We start from the raw sequence: 25,129 nt of genomic DNA on the forward strand, positions 1-25,129 counted from the left end.
AGGAATTTAGTGATAAAAACACCTGATACCCAAATAGCACAAATTTTTTTTGTGAATATAGACATGGGCCTTCCAAAGGCTCTCAAAAACTCATGGGCTTGAGAACTCCAAAAAGTGTCTCAAAGTAAAAATTCAGCATTGTTTATAGCATTGTGAAATGTCATAAAATCTTTGCAAAAGAAATACTACTTGTAGGACCAGATCTGTCACCAGGGTCTGACTCCAATAACATGCACCAACTGAAACACCAACTGACTACTTAAACTCAAGCCATGGTGGGTTTGGTGACACTGGTGTGGTACAAAACAGCCAGAGCATTAAACCTTACCCTGTGCATTAGCATCTTTGTCCTCATGCAGGAGTCAGAGCAATTTGCCATCAAAAGTAGCAGGAAATATTTGTCTTTAGCTCAACTCTGACTTTTTCAATCTGTTTAGGTTTCAGACAGAAATAGGAAATGAGTTCCACAATCAGGAAGTATAGCTGCTAAAGGCATGTGCCCCCAGGGGCTTGAGGTTCAATCTCAGACAAATTAAAGGCCTGCTAACTTTGACCTTAGTGAATTACAAGGATTATCTAGCAACAAATTTTCTCAAGGTCTGATTTTCCCAGGTGTCCCAGGTCCCAGGGCAGCCTTTCCAAGCAAAGAATGCAAAGCCCCATTCCTTGACAGAAACCCTATGAATGTGTGCAGTACTGCTGCAGAGTGAAAGAGCAGTGGGCAATTCCACTGATTTTTAAAAGATTCTGTGAACAGTCAATCTTTATGACTAATTATAAGCACGTCTTTAAAGACCTATATGGAACAACATTGTCATGTATCCAGAGTCTAATCCTGTGTGTTGCTGGTGTGTTTAAACTCCTCACTCTTCCCATTAGCTCTCCACAACAAACTGCTTATTAAAATCCGCTTTCAGATTTTGTAGGGGAGACTTAGGAAAATTTCAAGTATTTCTCTAAACTGGAGCTGAGGGAGTGGAATGGGAAGACGGGAAGAATCATTCATGTTGTTTTCAACGGAAAGTGCAATTTCCTACCCAAACAGCATGTGCTCTCCCCACACAGCCCACTGCCCTTTCCAGGCTGTGCAGGAATTTGTCTAGATTTAGTAGCCAAAGCCCTGACATAAGTGCAATCACAGGATGCTCTGGACAAAAAAAAAATGAGAGGGTCACGAACCATCCACACTAATGGCAGCACAATGAAATAGCCCTCAAAGTGGGCACATGTAGACACATGTAGAAATCCTACTTGTCTGTTATGCCACCTCTGCCTTCAGCAACCAAACCCATAAAGTGAAGTGGTACCAATCTGATTAACGATAATTAATTAGTGAATAATCCTCCCTGTTGAATAGAGGTGTCTTCAGAAAGGGAAAAAAAAACCCACCATCTTTGAGTCTGATTAACTGATATTTTAGTAAATGCATAAGTATTTCCAACAGGGTAATTTTCTGTTCATAACTATTCTTGAATAGGGCTGCATCATTAATATTTAGCACATTCCCAACCCACAAAAAAAGCAGCTACTAATCTCCAAATAGAAATGTGGTTTTATACTGGAACTTACCTCTAACACAGGTAGAGAAATAATGTCTGTGGCACATATTACTCCAGGGACCACCTATAAATACAGAAAAATTATTTATAGTCTTATAATTTAGCAGAGAACATGGGGCAACTAAATGAATCCCCATCACCCATTTCCTTTGTGAAACTCTCTACCCAGCCAAAACGGTGCCCTCATTTAAAAAAAAAACCCAATTTATTAGAACGGTGTCACAGCAGAGAAATTAAAAGACACTATTTGCTCTAATTGTAAAGTCTTGCTTGAAGTTATTTTACTTCTGCAAACTTACTTGTAAATCCTAACTCTACTGGTTCTGTCTGTCCTGGAAATAACTGCATGATTTTGTTGGTTAAATGTATTCTGTCTTCATTATAAACCTCATATGATAAGGAATAAATTAATACTTCATTATGAAAACTGAGATATTTAACCATCCATTCAATTATAATAACTGTTCTTGGTTTTGTAAATGCTTTTATTTGTTGACAAAAAATTTGACTCATGGAAAACATCACAAAGGGTAAGACTTGGCAAACTAAAATAGGCATAAAGCACAGGTATCAATTTGGAGCATATCTATGAAAAGGTAAGACACACAAGCTATAGACTGTACTGAGGGATAAAAAACAGCCCCTCTAGCTATTAATTACAGTACCAGCTGTTATCTTACCCCAATCCAGTCATGCAGTGATGTGTAGGGCAGGAGTTTATCCAGGTTCTGTGTTTCTGGACACATTCTGCAGTACAGGGAGGCTGAATGTAATGTAAAAAGATTTATAAGGGCAAGATTGTATAAACTATCAGTTAACAAGAGTAGGCTTCACAGTTCCTTATCTGACACTTTTTAAGGGACAAATCCTGCTGCTGTCTCTGAAACAGCTTCCTCCATGGTGGAACTGGTCCCATTCTGTGCACAAAAGGAGGAAGAGAAGTCCAGATGGCTGCAGGGCCAGGTCAGCTGCTTGGCTACAGCTCAGCACTGCAGGGGTCCTTTGTGCAAAGACTGTGCACTGGCTAGACTGAGGAATAAGCTATTAGAAGAGAGTATCATGATAAGCCAAATCCTTTTGAAAAAATGGTTTGGGCTATAGCTAAGGGAGAATGGAGCTGAGGAACCAGTCTCCGGAGACCTAAAATAATGATAAATCCATTTGTTCCATTAGACAGAAGAATGCATTTGAAAAGTTTTACTGCCAGTCTGATTTTGAGATGTCTATGTATCTCCTAAACTACTGATACTGTCTCTCAATGCCACAAAATGCAGATTAGTTATCATAAATCATAACCAAAAAGTTCAGAAGTAAGAGTCAGTTTGTACTGCCATGGCCTCCCCTCAGTGTCAACTGGAGTAAGCAGGAAAACTCAGTATGCAGGAAAAGAAATACCTACCTATGATAAATTCCTGAATGGGGTCAAAAGAATGGCATGTTGACATGTTCTCAGAAATCCACCGAATAATCTGTCAGAATGAGAACAGGGAGCTTGTCATTTCTCTCTGTTTAAGTAAGCGTTGTAAGAGAGTATAGAAACTTTGGTTTTAGTAGTAACACTTTGCATGGAGTAGTGATAGAGACACAAATGTTTTCAGGACAGTCTGGACCAATAAGGGGGTTTAGGGCAGCCCAGCTTATGAGACTTTTGGCACTGCCAGGTGAATTAGGACTTCTCTTTGGCTGATATCATTCATGCCCTGCCCCTGCTTTGTATATGACATCAGTCACTGGAAAATAATTTAGAGGAGATTCTTTTCCCACCTGCATTTCCAAGTCTTCTGTGTGTTGGAAGTAGAGCAGGGCACAGTGAAGAGCTGCCAATCTCTCATAGTCTCGTTTGCTCTTTTGTAGGAACTGAAGCAAGGCACTGTCACTGATGCTCACATCATACAGACTTCCTGCTTCACAATCCAGGGCTGTTGACACCCATGGGGATCGGATGGAACAGTTTTGTAATGTGTCAATTCTTGCATCCTCACCTGAAGAACATTGGTTTGAGAACAAAAAGGAGTAAGAACATAAAATTTGCCCGCTACCAGTATTACTCTTAAGACTCCTAGGCCCCCAGCAGTAAGAAAGATTCTGCCTCTTGCATTAGCTGCCCTGGTATTATGCAGAAGAGGAGTAGGAATGGTGTTGACAAGGAAAGCAGACAAGCACAGTCCATACTCAGTGCTCTCCTTCCCTATTGCTGACACAGAGAAGGTGTAGAGATTTGAGGCTCACAATGCTGCCCCAAGGCAAATCAGAGTACATGTGATGGAATAGAGCAGAGCACAAGGACAGTAGCACAAGTTCAACACTAGAATTAGCACCTACTGGTACGGCTTGTACAGGTCTGTACATGTAGAATGTACATGTACATTTGTAGAATCATGATACAAACTTCTATGGGTGGATCTCTTGCCATCAATCCCAATGGCCAGAACAGGAATGTTCTGCTCTATAATTACTCACTGAAGCATCTGACCAAAACCACTTTATTTATGCTAGTACTATTGTTCACCACCATGGTACAATACAGATACTGTATTTCAGACCGTTTGCATCAGAAATCAGGCCCACCATACATCAGTGATGCTTTCCACTCATTTTTAGCAGGACACTATTTCATTATGCATACAAAATAGGTATTAGCTTCCTGTGATGCTGCCCCTGCACCAGTTTCCACAATTTATGTCTCCTTCACCCAATCAGGACAACAGATTTCTGTTTTCAAACAAAGGCACCCCACTTTCAAAAATAAACCACTTCCCACGAAGATGTGTTTGTTGGAAATGAAGTAACACACATCTCAGATGAGACTCTAAATTAAATTGCATCAGCGTGATCAGGTGAAGGAAACACAGATTTCCTTTCCCCACACCCTCCAAACACACACATTTTGAGCAACTCAGTTGGAGGAAGGAAATGTAAAATCAAATTTACATGTCCATGTGAAATTTGAAAACAGTGGAGGACCAAGAACCATGTGCAAAGCTGGGGGAAGGGAAACTATGAAACCAGGGCAGAGAATTTCAAATTCAGTGAAAGGTCTTCTTCCATTTCATAACAAGCAAGAAGTATGAAATATATGAAGTATGAAATATATAAAGTATAAAATGCCAGTTCAGATTCTGTCTAAAATGAAAAGTAGCAAAAATGTCATTCTTATTTTTTCAGTATCCTTCCTTCGTCAGAACACTGTGCAATAACGAAACATTGAGAAATACAACTTTCATGTAAAGAGATATGAACAAGTTTCCACAACAATGAAATTACTTAAAGCAGTTTTACTATACCTGTCAGAAATAAACTATAGCACAGCAGGTCAGGATGTTGAATGTTCAGGAGGTGCAGGAACTGGCCAGGCAAATAAGCAGCCACATAATAGTCTATTTAAAGAAACAACAGTGGTCAATTTAGCACTTGATCACTTATTTGCTTTAAGAGGCTCTTTCACATGATTCTCATCCTGGCCCACTTCTCTGTGAGGAATTGATTATATCTAGGAAATATAAAAGGAGTTAATTAAAAGCTGCTCTTGTACTAACACAGGAAACACTAGCAGTACATTTGGAGTTCTAGGGGAGGATTCAAGAGACTTGAGAGACTCAAGAACTCAGCAGCTGGTGTCCAGCACAGATTCTGAGGCAATTTCAGAGGAAGCTGCCTACTAATAGTGAGGTGTTGCAATATCAAATGCCAAATACAGAAGTCATGCAGAAGAAAAGCAGCAAAATAACACTGCTACCTAAAGTTAAGAAAAAAAAATCCTTTCCTTTCAGAGAAGAGTTCGCCATTTGTCTCCCTACTGCAAACAGAACGGCACACAGGGAAGTAACACAAGTAACCCACCAAGATTCATAAAAGCCACTTCCTTCAATTGATGAGATTCTGTTCTTTCTAGAGAAACTGTAAAAGTTTTGTTGTAACCTGGGGAAAAACAAAAATACTTTAAAAACCTCAAACAATAAACACCGTTTGTTACAATCCACCTATGACTTTATAGTTAGAAACTTCGGCAGTGCCCGTAGACTCAACGGGGATATTTTACACTCTTTTATGGGGTTGTCTGCATGGACAGATTTAATCCATCCTAAACAGAGCTCCTGCACACTTAGTAGACTGGCACCTACACAGTGCCATTCTTTAGTGTGTGAAAACCAGCCATGCACTGCACAGCCTATGTTTGTGTTTAAAGAAGCATTCCATCCCAGAGCAAGCTTGTGTAAAAATACCTTTCCCCCTGCAAAAAAAAAGCCAAACACAAATCCTTTACATAGCTGTGTTTCACATTTTGGTCTTTCAACTGCTTTAAAGAATTTCCACTTTGTTTATCTGCATGCCCTATTGCTCTAATTTAGTTCAGCTCCGTTTATACAACGGCCAATTTCAGACCTGCTGTGTTTGCATGGGCTTTGCATCAGCACAGTTGTTGTTTTAATCTAGACTTGTACCACACTTCTGGCACTCAGTAAGAATGACACAATGCCATCAAACTTCCTCTGGCTCTGAGAAAAGCTGGAGATTTAAGTAACTAATGATGTCATGATCAGGATGCTACTTAATCATGTGTGGAAATTCAGTATAAGATCCACAGTTTACAGGACCATCAAGGGAAAAAGTCACCGACAGCAACACTACAGATGAAGAGGTGTCAAAAGATAAAGCTTTTCATACAAAACACTGACTGAAGTTAGCTTGCAATGAGTCAGTATACTCTCCATCATCACTTTGTTACTTGCCAGCATGAGCACATGCGAGCTAAAACCAGCACTGCAAAATTCAACTGCAACATCGTGACTTCTCTGTTTATGCTGCAGTGACTGTTTTAACACAGGTGGGAAGCTTCCAGTCGAGATTACAGAGGTTGCAGAACAAACTGAATTCCTTACATGTCTCCAAAATATGGCTTATGGACCCAATACACCCCTGTTTCTGTGGGTCACTGCAGGACAATTACTAAAATTCTCTTGTACAACTGATGAATCTTACATGAAACCACAAACAGCTCTGCACCGAACAACTCCATTCCACAGAGGTCATTTCAGATTTAGCTAGTCAATGTCACCATATTTATCCTAGCTTCCTTCTAGTACAGATCAGGAAGTACAAGAGCCATGGCTGGCTCCAAGCAATCCAACAACCCTTTGGCTACACATCAGGTGCGTCTGGGGAAATCAGCCCTTCACAGCAGTGCAATGCACTGTGTGTCACACCCAAAAAAGACTTCTCCAATTTGTTAATGCCTTCAAGAACACAAAAAGGTAGTTCACTCAATCCCACAACGTTCCATCAGCAAAGCAACATGTTGGTGCAGCTCTTACACACAAGAAACATCCTGGCACACGAAAGCAAACAGTTAAGGTAGAAGAGAGACACATTGTGCACTTGAACACAGTTATTCTGTACTATGCAGCTTCTCAGCTGAGAATAATTTGCCTCTCTTGTCCATGTATCAAATAAGAAAATCTTGATAATGAGAATTGTTATTCTGATTGGAATAAAACAATGTCCTTTATTATTTTAAAACAAAAACAAAGGTCTTAACTTTAAGAGCTAGAGCACCACTTACACAGCAACTATTCTTAGAGTTGGGTGTTGCACCTCTTGCTGTGAAAATGACATGCTGAACTGGAATTCTAAACAGACATTCAAGTTAAGAGCTGTTTGCTCTATTTCCCATACAAATGCCTTATGGCATGAGTACAACACACCTGCAAGCTCCCACAGATTTCATTGATGTCTGTGCTCAGCACGCCGGAAAGTCTGGCTAGAAATAAGGGACCAAATTAATAACTTACAAGGCCACTGGTTTGAAGCTACTCACTCAGCATCAGGCAGGAAGTCTACAGCAGGAAAGTCAACTCTGCAGCTAAAGGCAGCTGCTGTCTTTAAACACCAGCCACAGTAGTTTATTGTCTGCACTTTGGTAGTTATTTGTTTTGAAAGGCATTCTGTGACTCTTTCAGAACACTGACAGTCTCCAAAATAAAGCACACTAAATTAACAAGTTAGTCTTACCTTTATGTAAAAAATATATGGAGTACATGATCTCATGAGGAATATCAGAGGCTAGACTACAACACACACACAGGCCTCCTAAAAAGACAAAATAAGGAAAGAAAATTCACTTGTCCAGCTGAATATCTAGACATCTTTATACTGTACAAAACTAAAGCAAGACTGTTTCAAATTAGAAACTAAAAATAATTTCTCAAAAAAGGTAAAGATTACAGGAATATCTGTTATGGACTCTAAACATCATTTAGCTAATGAAGCAAAATCAAGAAAGAACAGAGAAGTCAGTCTGGCATGCTGGAAACCTGGGTCCTGACATGGCCAGTTCTTCCCTTTAGGGGAAGTACATTTTAGCCCTTCCCAGGAGAAATGCTTGCAGCCAGAAAACTGATCAAGCCTTTTTCTCCACAGACTGCCTCAATCCAGATATCTTCTGTTCACGAGCTGTCAGATATGCTCAACAACATAGTGAAGCACAGTTTCTTTGCTTTTCAGGTAATCTCATATTGGCAGCAGCATGAATACACTACTAGAGCTTTCTCACACCAGAAGTGATAGTCACTTCTCCCCTTTCCAGCCCAAAGAACTGCTAATTCCTTTTTCAGGAGAGAAGTCAGTTGTTGGGACAAGTTTATTTCAGCCAGGGTACTGCATACAGGAATGTTTCTCACTCCCAGCCTAATTATACATTAGACTGATCCTGTTTTGACCCCACTGGATGGTAAACCTGCTCTTCTCTTATAAAAACTTTAATCCCCTTACTCTGATGCTTTGGCATTCATGTTAGAAGCAGCTTCCAAACCACATTATCTGAATACAGTTGGAAAGCTCATCCACAAATATGACCACTCACCTTTTACCTTTATTGAAAGTTTATCATTTAAAAGAAGAAAAGAAAGTAATACAAATACAGGTACTGTGGTGTAAAAAAATAAGGATGTGTATAGAAGCTATACAGAAAATGCCACAGTACAGAAAAAGCACAAGTACAAAAAAAGCACAGCTACCAACTTACATCATTTGATTAAATACCTCAGTATTTCACACCACAAGGCTGTTCCATAGCTGTGATACAGATATGGCTGAGACACTTCACACTTCTGCCTTCTGGGGAACGTAACTACTTTCTTGAGACCCAATTTTTTTTTCTGCTTATTCTTAGCTGACTGAATGTTGTTTGATACAGTTTTGCTTGGATATTTGATTCATTCAGACAACAGACAGGGCATTTTGCCAGAGCACTTGGCTTCTTTCAGAACATGCATAATTTTTAAAGTAGCAGCATCAGGACTCATGAGGAAGACTGGAAAAGCTCCAGCAACCCACAAGGCTGTTTTATTATCAACAGCTCCCTTCCAGCACTGTACATTTCTTTCTTGTATGCTGGAGGCTACTGTGTACACTGCTCTATAAAATGGCACAACATGCAAGCGAGCATGTTCAGACTGAAGTGTCAGTGGGCAATGTGCAAGCTGACCACAGAAACAGCAGCTATGGGGGATTAGTAACAGGATGTGCATCTTTCAACTCAACAGTTTTGGTCCATGTGTCAACAAGCTGAACTACAAACAACCAGAAATAACAAATGGTACTTCATTAATACAGGCAGAAACATGGCAGCCTCAGACCAGCAAGTGCCCAAGCGCTGTTACACCTGACACAGTTCTGGCAATCCCAGTAGAGCAGCCAGAGACTGAGAATACACCACAGACTCATTTCCTACCCTTAGCAGTGCTCTCTGCAAATTAGAGCTGGGTTGTGCTGCTGCAGGGAAAGCTTGTTAGCCTGTCGCACCTGTATGGTAAGTGTTTAGTGTGAAAAGCCAGATCTTCCACACTACCCATTTCAAAATCACTTGCAAACAGTAAAAGTTGTAGCTGAATGTCTCGAGGTGAGAAGACACGTGAAAATATACTTAGATGGACATTTATCTTTCCAGAAATAAAAGGGAAAAAGATCTTGACCACAAAGGTCAAAAAAAAAAAAAAAAAAGAGAAAAGAAGGAAGAATTTTAAAATTAAGTTCTACTCCTATTCAGGAAACGGCAGTTACAGCTCTGGCACTCAACAAAGTCACCCCACTGAGATTCTAAGAGTCACCTATGATATGCAGACATTAAGTTTTCCCTAGGAAACTTTAATTTTAAATTCTTCATTTCTGTTCAAGCAAAAACTCAAGACATGAGGCTGTAACAGCATCTCAACAGGGCATCCAAATGCCACAACTCAAATACAACATTGCCCCAGGGCATTTTGTCTAGTTGTACTGACTTAGAAGTGACTTGCCTCACTTCAGCTATCCAAACATCTCTCATTTAGACTCCTATACAGCTAACAAAGAAAGAAGGATTGAAATAATCACCCTCTGGAGATGCCTATTTCTCTCTAGAAACATAGTCCAGATGCCTAACTTTCAGGCAGATAGTTAGGTGATGGTAATCCAGTGCCTATTCCAGTGCTAATCCAGACCTCTTACTGCCTGCATTTTTTTTAATACTGAGCAAATTTAATAGAAAAATATTTTTAAAGCACTAAGAGAAAACATAACAGCACAGTGTTTCCTTAATAACCACTGAATTCTGGACATGCGAAGTTAATTCTGAGACTGGAACTGCTTGATCTCAGCTACTCAAGAAGTACATGGGAATATTTATCTGGAGAGATTTCATCTGTGCTGAGTGTAAGGAACAGAGCTATTTTTCTGCTGTGGAACTGAGAAGTGAGAAAGGAAAAGTGATTTCATTCAGAGTTCAGATTGACAGGAGCCAATAACAGTTTCATAAAAATGGGAAATTGCATGGAATATTCCAGTCTGAAGTTTTGCCAATTATGCTTTGCCAGGGATGGCCGAATGGTACAAGGAGGGATTCTGGCATTAACATCAGAGGTGTGCTAGCAGTCCCGCAGAAGGTACAGTCTGCACCACAAAGAACTTGCAGTCCAGTCTTGCAAATCACCACTGAGGCACAAAAGGGAACTTTAGTGTGATTACCCACAGTGTTCTTCAGCAACTAGGTATGGTTTTAGCACCAAAATAACTTGCTCCAAACTGTTAGTTACCCAAAATGACATGTGCAAGGTAATCCTCAGTTTCAGGCAACATTCAAGGAAAAGCCACATAGAGTAAACTCATTTAGTCACTGCAATTTTCAAATTATGCGTTTTACAGTAAGTGCAGTGAAAAGCACCTGTGAAAGGTTCCACACAGACTTTAAATATTGTGTCACCAGACAGAAAAAAACATTTTATTTCAGAGTAACCAAATAAGAGTCTTGTTGGAGGATGACTGAATTTCATCCTAAACTCAAGGAGGTGCTTCAATCTGAATAAACTCCAGAGGACTTTAGGTTTAAAAGGAAACATATACACAAATCAGTAATATTTTCCATTATTGGACTGGCTGTTTATATAAGAAATTGCCTTGCTAAGAGAGAAAAAGCATAATCTACATTTGAAAGATAGAAACTTGTCTTTCTCTTACTTCTGATTCCTTCCCTCTACTCTTTATAAGTGTGCAGTTTGCCTTGGTAGGAGAAAAACCCATGTAAGGAAGTTGTATTTCACTTGATTTGCATTAATGGAAATTTCAGTGCAAGTGGCAGACAGCTCAGCAGTTCACTGATGTGCACAGCAGGCTTTGGGGAGTGACATGTAAAGCCTCTCCTGCAACACTTCCCGGTACAACTCTGCTGACTATTCAAAGGTTAAACAGATACCATCTCTGCCTGCCTGTGTGGTCTAATTCAGAAGCTGGAAAAAGCTGTGATGAACAGGTACCTCTTGAGACCAGTTTTTAATGCAAAAAAGTTCATGGCATACATTAGGATGGAGGGAAACTCCAAAATCCTAAAGGTTTAACAAACATGTTAGGTTTTAGTTTAAAGAATCAGATATATATACTAAATCCTTGAGTAGCACATACCAAGTTTAGTATCACATACTTGGGCCCTCTAAACACCACATACTAACAGCAATACGAAACTCTTAAAGCCTGCATTGCGCATGCTCTGTGTACATATGTCCACTCTGTAACACAAATATATACTAGATCAGAAACCCAGACAAAACCTTCCTTGAATTTACTTTCTAACACAATTCTGGTCAGCTTTAACATTAGATTGCTTTAATGTAACACACAACACCATGCTTTGGTGTTCTGAAACTGACTGGAAAATGCTACGGTGTTCTTAGGCTGAGATATTTCACTAGAGGAGGGCATGGTACCAGCTCTTTGAAGCTGGGCTACTAAAAAGTTTCTGGGTGACTGTTTTGTTGTTGGTGTTGATATGTAAAACCCTGGGTACTTCAGCTCAACTTCACTGCAGCTTTCAGAAGGTAAAATTTATTAAGGCAAACAAAGCACAGTTGCCTTCTCCCTCTCCTCACAGTTACCTGTCAAGTATGCTCTAAAGGAATACAAATCTCACACTCACATTATAAATGTTTGTATTTTTGTGTGGTTTTCAATATTGTATGAAGAAATTCAGTAATCAATTAGGACTATACTGCATGATAATTACTAGTGGAGGTAATTTTGACCATATTTGTATTTGTTCATTACCTGCTTTACTTGTAAAAACTTGAAGGTTCAAAGACTTAGATGCAACATCTTGATCTTGACAGTAATCATATCCAAAATTCACAAGTCTATGAGCAAATAAAGATGACTAAGTAAATCACTTCATCCACAGAGATTTATCACAACAAAAATATCACCAGAATAGTCACTATGTAATCAAAATATACTAATTAAATTATAATCAAATGTTCTGTAATGAAAGTTAAATTAGGCTTTAACCAATTTTGCTCAACGCTGTTAGAAACAAGAATCCCAAAACTGCACACTGTTATCCATCAATTTATAACATACCTGACAACTTCATATTCACTTACTGCATTGTCCAGCCATTCCCATACTTTGAAGTGAAAGCAAATTCTCATGACATACTGTAAATCCAAATACTTGTGACACTGATAACTCAAAGGTTTTGCAGACTAACTGTACAGCCCATGTCTGTAAAGCTACATTTTAATCTGCGATACGGACACTACTTTCAGTGGAAATGCTTGAAAAGAAAAGCACAAAATCACACTCACACAGAATTTGTTATACCATTACATTTTCAGTCTCATGCTGCCTGTGCTTTAATGGTCTTATGTATCTTTAAATTTACAAAGCCTATTTTCACCCTGCAGAACACCCAGCAGAAGATTGTAGTCAGTCTGCTCTAGTTTTTGTGTTGCTGGGTGGGTTTTTTGTTTGGTTGTATTTTTTTCCAGAAAGTATTTTGACCCTGTAGGGATTTTCCCCTAGGTCTTCTGCAGTAATTTTGAAAAAAATAAAATAAAGTAAAATACAGCACTGAAGCTCTTACAAGAGCTGTGTTCTTTCAGCACCAACTGCAAGGGGATACACTGCCCTTTTATAGGGCAGCCTGCACATGCAGGAGCACCACACTGGGCCTCATGCACAGCACTGAGGCATTCTGAGAGCCACAGCTTGGGCAGGGTAAAACTCAACTACCTTCAGCTACTGATACCTGACCTAACAGCTCTGGCCTCCCTTTTTATTCACAAAAATACACAGGCCCTTTTGGAATGTAAAGATCAATGAGGATTATGACAGAGTTAAACCATCCTGACTAGATTTTTCCCTCAATTAAAAGGGAGCCCTCAGGAGACAAGCTCAGATGCAGTCATGTGCATGGCAGACACAGAATCAGACAAATCTTCATCTTTAAAAGTGCAGGCTGATGGAAAGAGCATGCTGGAGGAGAACAGAATACAGGCAGTGTCTTCACAGGCTATAAAAAGGAGCTACTGGTTTGGTTAACTGCCCAATAAAACTTGCAATAGCAATTAAAAATGCAGAGCTTCCCTTGACAGAAATTTCGACATCACCATTACAACGTGCCCAAGGTTAAAACAAATTAATTTAAATAGGTGTAGCATACTCAGAAGGTTTAACCTATAGCTAGAGACAAATTGCTCTTCAGACAAATAATTTTTTAAATGGCACTAAGAAGCAGTCAAGGATTAAATTACTTTTTACAGTTGACCCTGATGAAAATAAGAACTGGAGGTCTAGACACAGTTTTCATGTTATTCTTATGTTCCAGTACCATGCAAGCAACTGCAAACAAAGATATTGTGGCTTGGACAAATTTTACATGGGTTTATAAAATGTTACCATATATATTAAAAAGAAAGCAAAACAAAACATTAAAAAACCAAACAACTTACTTCAATTGTGTGTCATCTACAGCAATATCCAGGTGTGATTCCAGCTGTTAAACAAAAAAGAAAATAAACTTGTTCTTTACAGAGGTCAATATACTCTGTTTAGTATTTCAGACCAGTAAAATGTGTCATAGTCACATTTCACCCGGTTCAACATTTTAACAAGTTTATTTATCCTCCTCTAAATCCTTACAGCCACTTCAAAAACCCCCATAAAACAGATTCTCTTTTAAAAAGAGAAAAAAAATCACTGCATTGCAGGAATTTTCAGCCACTGGGTCAAAGGTCTAGTAACAATGACATGTTGTAATTTTTATGTTCTGTTCTTTGTATTTTAACTGCAACAAACGTTCTTGTCACTTAAAACTGACAAAAAATCAGTACACAGTTTCTTTGTCTAGTGCACTTGATAAGTCTGCTTTTTCAAAAGCTGAGTATTAGATCAGAATAGCGTCATGAGTGTCACTTACTGCCTTCTAGGTCAATAAAAGTGTAATTCCACTAAAGTTACCATACTGTGGCAAAATCTGAATCTGACTGAATGTATTCTTGATAAGAAACTAATGCAAAAAATCCCCAAAAACAAACAGAAATACAAACCCCGGTTTTCCTATGAAAAAGTTTCAATGATAAAAAAGGCAAACAGATCTCTGTACCAGTACCTGGAAAACATAATTACATCCCACTAAAAACCATTATATAATAAAATACTCATAACTTACTATTGAGTTAAAATTTTCATCAGGATAAAACTGGACACACCTTAAAGTACTCTTTGATTCCTGGAATTAAAAAGGACATGTTTTTAAAGTAAGAAAGTATATTGTGTAGACTGAAAAGTGGTTGGATACTCAGAACCATTCTTCACACTCAAACTGCTTTGCTAACAGATATGCAGAAGTTAGGGGACAAAAGAATTTAAAACCACATATAATCCCTCACAATAGCACAATGACATGCTTCCTTCCTGTCCCAGATCATTATCTGCCAATCATATATAATTGCGTGGGCTCTCACTTGAAGCACAGCAATACATGTCTCACACATTTTAGAAAGTTTAAAAAATATTTTCCATATCTACCTATATGGCAAAAAGAACTGTATCTTACTTTGGCCAGCTCAAAAAGGGTATCTCTGAAACAAAAACATGAATACATTTCTCCATCACAGTTCACTTCCTGTTATTTCCTAACATTCACTTTTTTCATGGCTAAGAAGAGTAAATAAAAACCCTTTTTTATTTACAGAGAATGCATCAGGTGCAAATAGCCCCTCAGAAAAATAAAAAATCCAAACTCTAAGAGTTTCAGAGTTTCTTGCCAAGAACCTGTCCTCATTTGGTCACTCAATAAGTCTGCATACAAAATACTTTCTAGATGTGAATTCTCTAGAACAGAGGTATTACTCTCAACAGTTTTGGATAGATTTAGATAGTTTTCAATAATAGACTTTTCTAAAGCAAAAAAAAAAAAAAATTACAAGCCCACCTTTTTTATAGAAAGCACTAAGACCAGAAGTCTTCTTGCAATTTACTAAGCACAATAGCAGCTAAGGCAAGTTTGGCTTCTGCTTTGGGTTATTTGAGGCAGGAACAAGACAGACCATCCTAATGAAAACAAACTCCTACTTCCTACCCCACACACTCAAAACTTCACTGTCTCTAGACAGGCAGGAACAAAACTGCAAGAATGACTTTCTTCTCACCTTTGGAACAACGTAGAAGAGTCTTTGTTCCATCATATCCCACTGTGCCCAAACGAGGTCATCTACAACTTTGGCTCTTGGTAGCTGACCTGACTTTTGAATCACCTAGAGGGAAAGAATAAAAATGTTAGAAACCATCAAATAAGGTTTTGTAAAAATTATGCACAGTCTGTGCTTTAAAGAGAAAGGCAGTCAGAGAAGAGGCACAAACAGTAAGGAGCTTGGAAGGAACAGACTCCATCTCAGCAGCACGAAGTCCACCTTTGTTGTGTGCAAGGTGCTCAGTTTAAAGAGATCGGAAGCACAGTTTTCAGGGTACACCTACTAACAAATCTTTTCTTTAAGGCTTCCTTGCTTGCAAGAAATCCACCACTTAAACTACTCAAAGTGAATGAAGAATAGCAGCGGCACCCTTCCTCAGAGAGGAGAGAAATACCACAGTTAGTTCAGATTCAGCTACATTAACTACTGAAGTAAGATGTATCAGCTCTAAAAGAGATTTCTATCCAAAGTCTCAGCCATTTGAGAGAGAGGACTGGAAGTAAGGAAAAGACTAGAACTATGGAAAACTGTTGGGATTGTATACATGCACACTTGAATGATATAGGGAGGTTTAATTTCAACCAAAACAAATCTGTTTGTCTGAAGGACATCAGATCAATCTGTTTTCTGGTTATACTTAAGTCTTTACTCCACTACTGTAGTCTAGCATATAAAACCCATCTGCTTTAAAGGTCATGATAAACTGAGAAAACCATGAAAGATTGTAAAGTGACCAAAGTCAGGTCCTTAACTTTTCCTTCAAAGCCTACATTCACCTCCATAATGCAAAACATAGGCTTTGAGGACACAATTATTTACTATATTAGATGAATGTTTATTAATAGTAAGTCTTTCAAGCAGAGCATCCACAATTAGTTGATGACAAATTCATGTTAAAAACAGAAAAAGAGATGAGGAGAAAAAGAGATTGGAAAATTCACTGTACTTGGACTGTATCTAAGTTTTACATATTTTGTTCATTTGTTTTTTTAAGTGAATCCTTTACTGGGTTCACACAGACCCACAAAAGACAAGGTTAGGAAGGTGACTCTGAAAATATTTTAAATGGTTGCAAATATTTTAAATGGTTTAAAAATGAATAAACACTATGTTTACTCCCAACTTCTAACATACAGAAGAATTCAGCAACACATAAAAAAACCAATAAAATAAGTAAGTTTCCTCATAGATTACAAGGTGTAAAGTTTTTCAATCAGCTTTGTGGTTACCTGCATAAGTTGCCATACTAATCAATGTTTTCTTTATAAACTATGTGTTGCCCAAGTATAAAACTACAAAAGCTTTCAGCTAAATTAATTAAAGTAGAAAACCTCATACTCAATGATTTTTCAATCTTACCACTTTGTGTTCTTCTTCTGCAACAACACGAATGTCAAATTGTTCAATATCTTTAAAATATTAAAAAAATAATTACAAACAAACATTTTCAAATGCTTTTATGCAGCTAATTACACAAGCCCACCTCTGAGAATTCTGTAAGAACACTTTAGGGCCAGGAAAGTTCAACTCAGTGTAAGAGGAAATCTGTGATACATGAGCACAGGTGCCTAGACAGAGATCTGGATTCTCTTCCTTTCCTCAGCTGAGAGTGGCCTCAGCCATAACACCTTGTGGACACAGTTCCCTGCCCAAATCAGTACAGCACAGGCACGAAGAGCAATGACTGGAATGTGCCCAACCAAGCCAAGGAGCACACGTGGAAAGAAAGAGTCTGCAGAGCTGCATGCCCATGTCTGAGACTATCCCTGACCTGTTTCACTTCCTATCACGAATACCCCTCACAGTCCTTTCCAACACAAAATTCCTTAAAGTTATCCACAGCTGGCCTGCATGAGAAGTGCAAGATTCACCCAGCAGATCTTGTGTTTCTGTTTAGCTCTGTCCACTTCAGTCTACCCAGGGTTGGTGTCTAGCTCAGGGAAGATGGGCCTCTCCAAGGGGATGGGAAAGCAATCTCACTCTATAATAAGAAGGAAAAACCCAGCCTTTTCCAAGTGCCCATCTTTATCCATTCCCTGCCATTAGATTAGGCTCAACATGCAATGTTAGCTGAATCCAAGGAACTATTGTCCCATTGCAATCCCACTTCACATGTTAAATGACAGTCCATCTTTCAGTCAATTGATTTGCTCTGTATTTACATAGACAGCTATAACAAATCTATTTTAGCTTTTTTAGAAATAAAGATAACTGATGAATGCATGAGCTAAGCAACTAATTGTAGACAAAGATGGCCATTCTGTTAACATTGAAAAAATTCCAGTAAATGATACAGTTTTTGAAAGACCTTTGGAATACCTAGAATAACTCACACCCTTCTTTTTCCCGTTTTTTTTTCCCCAATTAAAGTATACCAAAACCATAATCTATAACAATCATCTTCAAGAAAAGAATAACAATGTACTTTGAAAATATTAACTCACATTTATCTTCTGAAACTAGCAAGAGACGACTTTCTGTAGAAGAATTTCTGCCTTCAACTGGATAAAGAAACTACACAGAAAGTTTCACAAAAGTAAGTAAAAAAACAAAGTCGTTTAGAACACTTATCTAAAATGTTTTGGGGTTTTTTTTCTGGATATTAATGTATTTTTAAATTAAATCAGACACACTAATGATATTCAATTAATAAAAACAGCTATTATTACATATTAATAGTCATCAGTCACTATAACTGCAAACTGTGGAAGACTGAAGAGAAAAAAAAAGGAGCCTTCATGTTGGAGAAATATTGTACACCAAACATTTTAAGAAGTTTCATTTTTTTATTTCTGTGAAGAAACAGGGTGACATTATCTCTGTAACAGATGCAAGATAAAATGAGGTATTTCTGCACTAAACCATGTTTTCTCCCTAGCACAGCATATCAAAAAAGGCTTATCTTTAGATTAGGTGAATAATTTACCTGTACTCGAACAGAGCTATCCACAGCCTTTAGGACTCTCACATTATTAATGGGATGAACTTCGATTAGCAAGGTTAAATACTTGGATACTGCAAAAATAATATGTTTTAGATAACAGTCTCTTATGTACACAAGTTTGTTTTCCAAACAGAAATTACATGAGAAAGAGAGCAAAAGGGTTGAATATTTCAAATAGTATAATACAATCCACTTGCAGTACCTGACTGTAAGACCTGACTTGCTCTTTCTTCCTCTGTATATTGACAGAAGCTGACTGCTGTGGGGGGAGAAAAAACCAACACAACCACAGTGAGTGTTCATATTTGGTAGTAATATTACTAAACATCCTTGAAAAATGAGCATCACAATTCTTTTACCAAAACCATACATGTTAAAGGAACAACAGAAGCCCTTCTAGATGTAGGAGGCATGCGTGAATGCAGGAGGAGGAAGCGAACAAAGGGTCAGTGTGTCTTAGATGCTTTAATAAAACAGCAATATTGTCACAGCTGTGTCTTTATGTTGTTACCTACATTATCTGATGATGGATCCACTGAAATTCATAAACTGCTGCAGGCAACTCATAGGTCAAAATAGATATAAGTAATTCTAAACCCAAATGAATCATCCTACTAAACTAAATCTTTATCAAAAAAATTTAATGATAAAACATGTATTTACCCAATAACGTCCTTTCATTGTTGACTGAGCAGCTGATTATGTGCAGATCCTTCTCAAACACATAGAGGTGCTACAGAGAAACATGGTAATGTTAATAACTGTGCTTTTTTAAACTCCATAAAGGAAATAATCTAATTACTTCTTAGGAAAACGCTGCTGTCCAGTACACAGCTTCTGTCTTTAAACCAAATCTTTTCATGGCCAGAAGAACCATATTTCAAGGCTCAGTTGTAACAGCTCTCTCTCATGTTTGTTTTTTATGAGTTCTTTTAAGCTCTATGTTGCCACTTGAGCAGCACAGCAGACTTTTATGTAAATACAAAATTTCACTCATTTCATACTATTATGGGGACACTTGCAAAGGCCTGTTATCATGGTTCTAGTTATTGAATTGTAGTATATTTATTTTTAGAATAAAATAATCTCTTACAAATGGTAGCATCAAACAGACCAAGAATGCACATATAAAGAAAAACCCAAGCATTTACTTCTTGGCACATGTGTGCAATGTGAAAAGGAGTGGAAAGGACTTGTTGTTTAGAAGGTTGTCTAGAAAAAAAGATTGCAGACATGATGCTTTACTCTCAAGCCTTTCAGATGTTCTGCAGTGTGGTGCATTTTAATACTACTGAGAATTGTACCAATACCTTCTCCAGTATCTTTTCTATTTCAAACAAGGATACACTCCTTAAGGACATAACATACTGTGTTGCAAAGCATCAAAATCTGAAACACTACAGCACTTTCACCAGAGAGAAACCTGGCATTGCTCTCACCTCATTTTGTTTAGTTTGAAGATCGTACAATCCAATGTGAGTATTTCTCTGATTTCCCTATGGATGAGAACAAATTAGCACTAGCAATATAAATATACACAAAGTTAAACATTGCTCTTTTTTTTTCCCCTGTTCTCCCTGCCCCTTGACACACATCCTCACACACTTCCCTGTCCTACATATAAACAGGCAGTCAATTATCTAATTCCAAGAAAGCAAATTCTAATTCCAAGAGAACAAAGATTTATTTTTTTCTTTTAGAACTAACCCATGGGATAAAGCTGAAATGTGGCCAATCCACAGCCCACAAGCCATTGCATAAACCAAGTGCCTCTCTCTCACTTTGCTTCTAAACTGGTTTTAGTTATAGGCAGTAAGACCAGGAAAAGAGATGTCTGTACAAGAATCAAGAGGGATGCTGTGGCCCCTGGAGACTTAAGGCTGGTATTCCAAACCTCACCAACTTGGTGGGTCATTGCTCCAAAAGGGAGCACAGAAACATCAAACATCACCAAAAATCATCTCCCAGTGATCTGGCTGTAGCCTGGAAAAAGGATTTCAGGTCTGTCTTAGGAAGTGATTTCTTGAAGGCTAAGTATTTTACAAGTTCACCATTAGCCTTCTGCCTTTGAAGAATAACATAATACAGACCCTTTCTAGCTTATTGATAATTAATATATGATGATTTTGTTTGGGGCACTTATAAATGTTTGGGATTACAAATCACAACTTTACTACTTCTTAATTTTTACCATGCCTTAAATTTTCAAAATATTAAAAAAGAAAATTCTGCTTTGCAGCATACACTGGATAGCAAATTAAACTGATGTCTATTAATGTACTCTGGGTATAGGCACTAAATTGCTAAACTGCTGAAATTAAATCCAGCCACACAGGCTTCTACTTACACAGTGAGCATCATTGTTTTTAACAACTGCTTAGGGGGAGAGGGGAGAGATCTGTGGTTATTTACAAATTTATGGTGTCTTTGTGAATTTGAAACAAAAGCCTGAGTATTCGCTTCCTAAGGGGTCTATTTCTGAGTGTCTCATTATTGTTGTGGCAATGACAAAAGTCTTTGACTTCTGATTTAAACAAGGAAAACAAAATGCCTTTATATTAAGACACAGGCTCCAGGCTTCCTAATTTAAGATTAGGCAAGTGCTTTCACAAATAACTTTTTTTTTCAAGTGTGTCTGAAACGTTAACACCTTCTGTACTTAGATACTGAAAAATACACTTTACAAACTGGTAACAGAACTACATCAATGCCCATGGCCATGCATAAACTAGGATACTTGTTTTCATGTGCACTCTGAAGATTCTTGCATTATAATGCAAATAGAATTCACTTCTGTTAAAAATATCTTCCTTTACACTACTAATGTCACAAAACACAGACACCGTCAAAGCCCCTGTACAACATAATACTCTAAAATGAGCTTGAAAATAAAACTCATTCTCCACCTTCTCCTAGTTTCACACAGAATACACTTAACTGTCTCTCACTTAGAAGACAAAGGTTGTTTTCTATTTGTATCTATTGGGGAACAAGCCAGGCCAGCTCAGTCTAGTTTACATCCTGTGTAAGTGCCATACAATTCTTCCCAAAGAACAGGCAACAAGTGGCCAGTTCCCTAAGCTCCACCAACTGTTTTGACCAGATCCCTACAGACTACAGTGGGAGCTTAGACACCCAGCATGCAGGCAGACACCTACATTTAGCTGTGTGAACCTTGAGCTACAACTCATCCCTTGTGCCAGTTGCAAGAGCCTGAAGAGCACACAAGGCAGTTAGACTGTCAGAGGCCCAGAAAAGCTTAGTGTGAGATTCCACAGGTACCAGAAAGCAGCAACACCACACACACAGAGTACCAGATCTTCTGCTGAGCTAGATGATTAGTTGCATTAAGTCTTCTAGAGTTTTGAGCAATGAAAAAATCCCAAAATTTGACACACACTTTAGAATTGGTTTTATGGTTACTGTTGTCTTGTACAGACTCCCCTCCCTATGCTTGTACCAAAGGAAACATCCACCCACAGTTAACGTGTATTACACCTTGATGAAGGCCTCACCTCTTCCCTTAACCCTAGGGAAGCTGGAGAGTTTTAGCATTGTTGAGCCAGAGGGGAATGAAAGCAGCCCTACTCTACTGGAGTTCACCTCATATCTGTACTCCTCAAGAAACAAGATCCTCCAGATTCCAGCTGGATCTACAGACTCCTCTGAGCTGCACAGTCAAGGAGCACAGCTTGTCTCATCAAGGAAATGATGGGAATGAGATGAAGTTTCACCTTCTGAAACCATTAGAAAACCCACTTGGATGTAAAACTACAAATATATGGAGAGCAAAATCCTATGTTAAGAAGTCAGCTCTAGATACTTCAGGACATCAAATAAACAGTGGTTACCTCAGACTACTTCAATAAAGTGTTATGGATGAATCTTAAAGAAAGGTATGCGCAGAAATAGGGTTAGATAAATGGTATCCTAAGACATCTTAGTAGGAGAAAATATTTAACTAAAACACTGCTCACAGTTTAATAGCTAGGCTTTGCTGAGAAATTGAGGATGAAATTTTGTGCTGCTTGTGAAGTGATTTTAAAAAATTGCATTTCATTCATGGGGAGATTCTGGCCCAACAAAAACTCAAGGGCAAAAACCCTATGGATTTAATCAGGTAAGTACTTTACTCTCCATTTCATCATTCTTAACCTTTGTCTGAAGTGGAGACAGGTATTTTCCCATTGCCCAACCCCCCAGGTTGTAATCAGTCGTGTTTCCATGTTCTAACACTCACTGCAAAACCAATTAAACTACAAGAACTGAATTCAATTCACATACAGTATTATTCTCAACTCTATTTTTATAAAGTTCCAAGATGGACTTACCTTCCAGGTATAAATAATTTTTCCATTTCTTTCAACATTTACAATGTAAAGTGCTGATGAATTCTCAGAAGTGTCTGAAATAAGAAGTACAAAAAGGCGCAGGATTTTCATTTCAGATGGTTCATAATATAATTTATGCACATTTTAAGCAAATATGCTAAATATATTTTTACATGTAAATACTTATTTGCATTTTATTACTCCCAAAATTACTCCCTTCTGGAAAAAGAGAGAGTATTTCTTACATCATTATTTAAACCTGATAAACTTCAACACAAATAGTCACGGGATTTTAAAACATGCAAGAAAAAAATTATTTCTGTAAACTCCTACCTCTTCATTATAATTGTGATTCTAATGGCCAGTACCTTTTGTTATGAAAATGGAATGTGCTTTTTCAAAGAATAAAAAAAACCAAACCAAAAGACCCCCTCGCATTTATTCATTATACACAACATGGGGTTCAAACAGTCCAGCCATACTCCAGTTCTCCACACACTACAGGAAGACAGAGCTAGCCTGAGGAATATATCATTTGCTCACACCTGCTCCTTCAGCATCTCAAAGAAAAACCTGAAAATAAACTACATCTTTAGACATTAGTTCTACAACACCAACTTTTCTGTGCCATTCTTAGCCTCTCCTCCTCCTCCAAAAAGAAATAAGTAAAGAAAAAAACAACCAAAACTCAAAGAACCACAAGATTAAATACCATACAGAGAGATAGGCAACCTACCTACAAGTACAGGGAACTAAACAATGAAGGACATATGGGATGTGAATGAAAGAGTACAGTTAAAATGGAAACAAATGAGTCGGAAGCTAAGACGGACACAGAAAGAAAAGAGCTTATTTAGACAAAGCAGTACAAAATAAAAAGAAAACCACCAGAAAAAGGACAAAATATTGTACTCAAGGTGACAAAAATGCATGCTTTTCCTGATACTGCTTTTATGTTTTGTAATCACTTCAGCCATCAAAAATGTAGGCATCTCTTATGGAATTTTTACTAAAAGCTGAGATTTTGCCCTTAGTAAGGTTGAAGCTGCATGACTGGTCTTAATTTTATAGTAGAGGTGGCCTGGAGGTCAGTAAGCATCAATATAGAGAACTCTCCACAACCCTCTGTAAGCATTTAGTCAAGTCTGACACTATTTATCACAAAGTGTTGCTAGAAGTTATCACAAAGTGTTGCTAGAAGGAAGACACTTAGGGAAACTTATTTTAACAAGCCTGATACTATAAACTGGCTTGTACAGTTTGCAGTGATAAAACTTGAAAAAACTGTTTTCAAGTATTATCAGAAGGAAGTAAATTTTCTATTTTGTTGTGGGATGACAATGAAAATCCTTCCTGTACATTGAGCAACACATCACTTTCTATTGGTTTCAGATCACTTGAAGTACACTACAATACCACTACATTAGGGCTAGATGGTGACAGCTGGGAGAGTCTAAGATAACAATATACTCTTTTTTTTTGTTATCAGAAGCTTCCTGGAACTTAACCACCACCTCAAACTTTCAAGATGAGTACTACAGTCTCCATATTCCCTCATGAAAAACTTCTTCAGAACAGAATTTTGGTAGAGAAGAAGCTCCATGAGCAATCTCTGTGTCAATGAATTTCCCTATCATCTGACATAGACATTCTAAAGGTGCTGAAAAAGTTCTGAATCAGAAGAAAGTTTCACATCACTGAACAGTCAGTAGGAATATGGAGGCAAAGAAGTGGCAATAGCCTCTGCCCTTGGAAAGTCCTGCAGTAAAACCCTGCACATAGAATTACAACTCCTTCCTCATGCCCACAGCCGAGACCAGCAGATGAAGGGCTGCAAAAGAACCAACCCAGCCTGCCAGCCCAGCACCCAGCTTTTATCAACATAATCAGGAGAATGCAGAGCTTGATTTCCTGAAGGCCATTATATGCAGCTCATATGAAAGTAAGTGGAATAAAGAGAACAAGGCTGGTTCCCTTCACTTGCCACTCCCTTCCTCTCATCACAGCTACTCCCAGCTCTCATGCAATTTGCAGTTCTCACATGCTATCAAGTGCTTTCAAGTCCTTAGGAAAGAAAATAATAAATATGAATACCTAACATCTGAAAACTGACACAAAAGTACCATGACTCCTGAAAATTACTTGCTTTCTGTGATTAGATATTTCTTTGATGTTTAAATTAATCTTTTCAAATCCCTACCTCCCACCTTCACGTTCCTAATATGACAGCATTGCATGAGGGGGAAGAAGTCACTACACAGAGATGAGTTAAAATGAAATACAGCAGTGCTGGTATTTGATCAG

The 25,129-nt window shown here is 38.1% G+C and overlaps 1 protein-coding gene across 4 annotated transcripts in view; it reads right to left on the minus strand.

The window, feature by feature from the left end:
• Window positions 1-25,129, minus strand: part of LOC121659840 (gamma-secretase activating protein) — a 69,861-nt gene that overhangs the window by 43,364 nt on the left and 1,368 nt on the right. For all 4 annotated transcript variants that reach the window (XR_006014474.1, XR_006014475.1, XM_042018433.1 and 1 more), the window contains exons 2-19: window positions 22,826-22,899; window positions 19,934-19,990; window positions 19,158-19,227; window positions 18,697-18,753; window positions 18,477-18,565; window positions 17,995-18,064; window positions 16,910-16,959; window positions 15,509-15,613; window positions 14,527-14,586; window positions 13,808-13,851; window positions 12,126-12,211; window positions 7,569-7,646; window positions 5,400-5,477; window positions 4,844-4,936; window positions 3,324-3,541; window positions 2,959-3,028; window positions 2,240-2,322; window positions 1,570-1,623 (exon numbers count right to left, since the gene is read on the minus strand). Coding sequence is in view for 2 of the 4 variants with exons in the window: in XM_042018433.1 (XP_041874367.1) it covers window positions 1,570-1,623; window positions 2,240-2,322; window positions 2,959-3,028; window positions 3,324-3,541; window positions 4,844-4,936; window positions 5,400-5,477; window positions 7,569-7,646; window positions 12,126-12,211; window positions 13,808-13,851; window positions 14,527-14,586; window positions 15,509-15,613; window positions 16,910-16,959; window positions 17,995-18,064; window positions 18,477-18,565; window positions 18,697-18,753; window positions 19,158-19,227; window positions 19,934-19,990; window positions 22,826-22,899 (1,436 nt within the window). In the remaining 2 variants the exon portion in view is untranslated. The remainder of the gene's footprint in view (window positions 1-1,569; window positions 1,624-2,239; window positions 2,323-2,958; window positions 3,029-3,323; window positions 3,542-4,843; window positions 4,937-5,399; window positions 5,478-7,568; window positions 7,647-12,125; window positions 12,212-13,807; window positions 13,852-14,526; window positions 14,587-15,508; window positions 15,614-16,909; window positions 16,960-17,994; window positions 18,065-18,476; window positions 18,566-18,696; window positions 18,754-19,157; window positions 19,228-19,933; window positions 19,991-22,825; window positions 22,900-25,129) is intronic.

Source organism: Corvus kubaryi, unplaced genomic scaffold (genome assembly GCF_017639235.1).
Source record: "Corvus kubaryi isolate FWS band 111438036 unplaced genomic scaffold, C.kubaryi_AGA036_p1.0 137, whole genome shotgun sequence".
NCBI lineage: Eukaryota > Metazoa > Chordata > Aves > Passeriformes > Corvidae > Corvus > Corvus kubaryi.